At 34.7% G+C, this 6000-nt stretch overlaps 1 protein-coding gene across 14 annotated transcripts in view; it reads right to left on the bottom strand.

Moving 5' to 3' along the window:
• Positions 1–592: 592 nt before the first annotated feature.
• The window catches only part of HEATR5A (HEAT repeat containing 5A), a 64562-nt gene continuing 59154 nt past the window's right edge, over positions 593–6000 (bottom strand). For 12 of the 14 annotated variants that reach the window (XM_066997237.1, XM_066997238.1, XM_066997240.1 and 9 more), the window contains 4 exons: positions 5330–5554; positions 4264–4418; positions 2514–2727; positions 593–2235 (listed from right to left, as the gene is read on the bottom strand). In XM_066997237.1, coding sequence (XP_066853338.1) covers positions 1934–2235; positions 2514–2727; positions 4264–4418; positions 5330–5554 — 896 coding nt within the window. In that variant the 3' untranslated portion in view covers positions 593–1933. The remainder of the gene's footprint in view (positions 2236–2513; positions 2728–4263; positions 4419–5329; positions 5555–6000) is intronic. The other 2 variants (XM_066997239.1, XM_066997242.1) reach the window with 1 other exon arrangement.

Below are 6000 nucleotides of genomic sequence, written 5' to 3'. Positions count from 1 at the left end.
TAGTAAACGGGACACTAGAGTCACTTAAAAGTTTCAAGTCTTCAAGTTTAATCAGAATCTATGATTTTCCAGAAGTGGCCTAGGAACAAAAAGAATCAAATAACAACAAAACAACAAACAAACAAACAAACAAACAAACCACAATGTACTCAGTCAGCTTTGAAGGGAAAAATAGGAAGATCAAGAACTGACTGAAGAAATCAAGATCAGTAACTGCCAAGTTTAACTTAACTCCCTTGTGGCACACCCAGCAATAACTGCAGATTTGACTGCAGTGAAGAAGTGGAACAAAACGTCTGGCTCTCCAGGGAAAGACGGAAGGTATCTAAAACATCTTCTCATAGTTCATACATTTCAGCATTTGACACAAAACTGGTATGTACATATATATAAAGCGTATCTCCCTGATCTTACTTATTTACCGTTGTGCTATGCAGAATAGAAGACGACCTGCCATGTCAAGTCACAGACCTTGGTGCATCTGGCTCGGACATTTCTTACTAGTTTCCTTGCAGGAGCATACAAACATTTCTTTCTGTTACTGAAGTCCTTTGAGTTCCTCTGCTACTGGGTGAAATGACTAAGACAAATCTTAAGTGAAGAAAATTAGCTTTATTTATGTAAATTAGAAAAATGAATTGTTAGAACTTTGGTCAAATGGTTAATTATGTACAATTTACAATTATATTTATATACAAAACTTTTAATAAAATACAGTACATCACACTTTTCCTGAGTCACAGTGTGTTTCTCAGTTCTCTCTCTTTTTTTTCTTAAAGTAATTAGAATCTAGAAGGAAATACTATCCTCAGTTTGAGTGTTTGGTTTAGACAATACTGGTATTAAGAAAAGTCAATACTATATATAGAAAATACTTTATAGCCATTGCAATTTTAATAGTTATTTTTCTATATTAAAATATGTTCCTTAATAAAAATGTTAATTAAATATTCCTTATTGTGAGTTTGTTGTACTTTATTTGACACAAGACAAGCTGACTTCAGATATGCCCATCTCTCAGTGCAGAGATACATAGATTTAGGTGAGTTGCATGTGTGTATATAACTGATCATCTAAAGATCAGGAGACATACATCCAGATAGAACAGATGTCTGAATTGAGGCACAGTGTATTAAAATTGCTGTCCTATCATGGACAAGATATGTAAGCTTCAATTGCCTGGCTAGCATAATACAAAATTAACACAAGTATACATCCTGAAAAGTGAGACTATGACAAGCAGCAAGGCACCAAGCCTGCAAATACTTACATATGCATAACAGTCCCACTATGTAAAGCACTATTGAGCCCTCAGTGAAGAAGCACTGTAAAGCTGTATTTAACAGCATTTGTTAAATCTTGGCCAGCTCAACAAGTTATTAGGATTAAAGCTTTCAGTATTACCTTTACTGAGTTGAGTTTTTTGAGATCAACAATAATTTATTGTAAGGCTTACAAGGATATTTGATCTGTTTACTTAACAATGCAGCATGTTAAATTAGTAATTAAGATAGATTACCACCTGCAAGTAAATTTATAACCCAGCTAAATCCAAAAAACAATTAGGGTGACTTATTTTTGACAAACATTGACTTAAAACAAAGTTAATTTTACTTTATGACTAAGTGTGGGCTGCTCCTAAATATACCTATGGTAAAGTTCACTATAGTTTTTTAATATAGGCATGTGCATTTCTGATATTTTAGTCCAAAATAATCAAAAAAATACAAATTAAATGACCTCTGATTGATCTGTTCATAGCGCTTGGAGATGTTTAAGAAGTCTGTTTAACAGAAAGTTACCTAGAGATTTGTTTTCTCTTAAAAACTTCCTAAAATTTTTCAATGCAACCTGAATGATGTGATCAACTCCTCTGACAAGAAATTAAAGGGGATATTTTTTGCTGTTAATATCAAAGTGCAAATATAAGACTTTAAAGAAAATTGGTCTTTAGCTGAATGCTTGAACTTTTCCCAGGATTTTTTGCATGTTTAGCAGTCTTCACTTTGATGCTTTCTTGATTGCCTTTTACAGCTGATTCAAGCCTCGCTTTCATAGTTGGAGAAGACGACATTAATTTTTTAAAAACCGATGAGTACTGTGGACCAATCTGCATCAGATTTTGCAAAGCAAACTCATGTAGATTTTTTGTTGCATTTGTAGCAGAACCCAGGGCATTTTCATCCAAAAGAAATGAAATAAGGATGGGAAGAAGGCAGGCCACCAAATGAGCACCTATAAACATTGAAAACAGTACTTAAACATACACTTTTTAAAAACAGCTTAACATTTTAACTTAAGGTAGTTCTCATGATTCAAGTCAACATTTAACACAACTCATAAAACAACAAACGTTATTTAAACCATACAGAAAAACAAACCACCATTCTAACAATTTTGGTGGCAATTATTGTTCAGGACCAGTTCTATATTCATCATTTTGTTTTAATTTATTACCTGTGGCAACTTTAAGCCTGTGTAATGCTTCAGATACTATAATTGAAGTAACTTACGGTGTTCTTCCTCAGCAGTAGCTGTAAGAGCTGTTAACACCTTGATTCCCTCCTGAATGACGTGAAGTTCAGCAGCATTTTCAGGTTTTGCTTTTTCTGTTTCCTGCAATTTCCTCACAATGGATGGTGCTAAAGAATGAATATAAGGATATGACACAGTTTTGTTTGGATGCTGAAAGATGGAGTGCAGCAGCTGGTAGCATTTATACTGTACCTAAAGAGAAAATCAAAGTTGCAGTTACAAAGTGTTATACAAGTCAGACTGTTTTAAAACTCACAGCTTGTCAGATAAAATTTCAGAGAGGGCGAAAAATCTGCCTCACAGCTCAAGAATTCATCAAGTTGCTAATGCATAATAATTGATAGGAGCATTATAACTTGTAACCAAATTATTAACAGAAACTAGATCATGCTTCCTATTTCCTGAGTCCTACATCTTCCTAGATTTTTGGGTAAAGGGAAAAATATTATTTTTGCGTTAAGACTGTGTGTTAGTACTGTTTTGAAAATAATCTGTATTTTTCTGACCAAGAATAGATACTGCAAATGTAAATATTATCTCTGTGAAACAGTAGGTACAATCTTAGCAGGTGTCAAAAGGTACAAATAGCTTATCGTGTGTGTCACTGGAAGTCAGTAGGACTGAAACTGTGAAGTGCCTACAGAATTTCAGAAAGTCTCAGATACCTAAAACACTTCAAATTTGCAAATGCATAATACCATTATTTTCTTGAAGTCACATTCAGCATTCCTGAATATGACTTGTCATATTCAGAATATTCAGTCATATTCAACATTTCCTGCTTTGGCAGGGGGGTTGGACCCAATGATCTCTTGAGGTCCCTTCCAATCCCTACAGTTCTGTGATTCCTGAGTTTCCTATCGAGGAAAACAATGTTGACAATACTAAAAATATGTTAATATATAAAAAAGTACTTTTCTAACAGCTGAGTTAGCTGTCCAGTTAAAGGTAACTTTGTTTCATCTTTAGTTACTACATGAAGATGTCCAGAGAAGGAGCAAGAAAACAGTTAACAGTGAATTCTCATATTAGTAGAACATGAAATCTAATGCATTTTCAGAGCTGGACTTTCAGAATGAGAGTGTCCCCAACCCCTAGAAAAGCCGTTTGTATTTGCACTAATAATAAATAAAATTTGTGATTTTTTTTCTTGATACAATGCTCTTTTAGATGAAGAAAAGTAACAAATGAACTGTAGCACTACATTCTAAAGTAAGTGTATACAAACATTTATAATGAGGTCAGAAGAAAGCATTAATCTAGTTCAATACCCTGCCTCCAGCAGTGGCCTAGAGATGATGCTTATAATACAGTATAAATTATGTAGTGGTACTTCCTCAACATACTTCTCCAGCTTCTAAAGACCTACAGAAGCAGGATTTCCTGAGCAAAAGGGGTAGTATCTAGGGATTTACAACAAAATGAACAATAAAATGAAACAGGTGCCTGAAAAACTACGCAACTGTATCATGTACTTATCAGTGTGTAAAGCTCTGAGTCTGAAACAAAAAATGAAAATCATAGGAATGCAGAACTGTATTCAAAATAAATAAATGATAAAATGCACTGCTGGACATGTTTTTGCTAACTTGTTCAAACTATTTTAAAATACAACAGGTATATTGCAGAGCAGATTTAATTGGAGTCAACACATGAAGCAACTAGAGAAAATAAGCTAAAATACATTTAATACACTATTGATATTCTCACAAATTCACCAGTACTTACAAAAGGATCTTTTGAGTCAAGTGTTATTTTGAACTTCTCAATACAACGCTTTTGAAGGCACTCTATGGTAGTAACTTCTGGACTGCTGGACAAAATAAATACTGTAATAGCAGTAAGTAGGCTAACTTCGTCATGTTGTTGGAGAAGACCATCTACTATCAATAAAGCAAACGCTCTGTTAGATTTGCATTATATAGTAATTCTGTGAATTCAAATGTTACAAAGAGATAGAAGAGAAATGCCTAGGTCTCTCTAGGAATCTCTTTTTTCATATACATGACGAACTGATGCACTGATATGGACTTTTACTGTAATAAAAGCCAAGGCCAAAATGGGCTTTCAGGAGTGGTGATATGCATATTTAGGTATACCAGCATACTCTATTTCATGTTTTCATTGTATAAGGTGCAATAATTATCTTTGCAAAGCTGGTATGACACGTTAGGGTACAACAATCTTTTTTTGACAATTATATAAAATCTGCATTAAGAACATACATCTTCCTGGCATGATTGAGACCATTGTTTCCACAAATAAATAAAAAAACGGACAAAAGTTCCAGTAACAAACTACGACTTTGAGATTAAATGGAAAGAATGACAAAAGTCATACAAAATTGGGAAGCTGAAGAAACAGTACACGGAACACTAACATTAAGACAAGAAGTTATTTTTCTTGAACTATCTTTTTAATTCCCTTTGCTGTCAATACAGACACTAGCTCTTTGTAAAGAAATGATGTGCACAACGACTGTTTTTTATGCTCATCTGCAGTGAAGTTACAGCTCCTGTTCGTTTCACCACACTGTGTAACTACATTGTGGCATTACATAATACAGGAGTAAGGCTGCAATCCCACGCTTATCCTTTACAGATTTCGACTTCTCATATGAACTGTAGACACAGCGTTGCACTACAGTTTCAGCAGTACTTAGTTGCTGGAGAATTAGTTGGCTACCAAGTTCTTAGTCTTTATTTAAGACATGCAGAAATGTAGTCTAACAAAACCAACCAACCTTCCAAAGTTTTTTCTTTTTTTTTAAACGCACACACAAAAGCGTGCTTACCTTGATCCCAACAGTCAAGCACTGTGACCAAAGCACTGCGCAGAAGATCAGTCCATGCAGTCCGACTCTTCTCTGCTCGAGCCATTGGAGAAGACAAAAGTCCTTTAAGAGCTTGTAGAGATGCAGCAACTGTCAAAGGTAACTGGTCATCTTGCAATTTCACTGCAGTTTCTTTAAGCACGCCAATAGTTAGGTACAATATAGTAGGAAGAACTGAAACACTTCCTGTAAAACAAAGCAAATTAATTTTACAGAAGTGAAAAAAAAAAAAAAGGGACCTTTGGTATTTAAAAAAATGAAGAACTTTTATTGAATTCTCTTATTTATCTAGGGTCAACTAGGTCACTAGCTGAACCTGCTTGGCAGGGGATTTGGACCAGATGATCTCCAGAGATCCCTGCCAACCTTAACCATTCTGTGATTAACAAGGGGTAATTCCAAAACTGGTAGGAGGTAAAATTTCTCTCACATGATGCATATTTAGTCAAGGATCTCATTGCTCCAGGAAGTCGCTGAAATCAAGAATTTACCAAGATGAATAGAAAGAGGATCTCAGGTTAAAGACAGGTAACAAGAATTCCTAGAATTAAAATAGCAAAGTCTAACAGTAATTTTGGAAGAGAGACCTTTCCTCCTCTCTAAGAAGAGAAGTAAGGTGTCCCACAGCCTAC

The sequence above is a fragment of the Anser cygnoides genome, chromosome 5, assembly GCF_040182565.1.
Source record: "Anser cygnoides isolate HZ-2024a breed goose chromosome 5, Taihu_goose_T2T_genome, whole genome shotgun sequence".
Lineage (NCBI taxonomy): Eukaryota > Metazoa > Chordata > Aves > Anseriformes > Anatidae > Anser > Anser cygnoides.
Note: the sequence above shows the minus strand (reverse complement) of the source record. Positions and strands in the feature narration are given on the sequence as shown.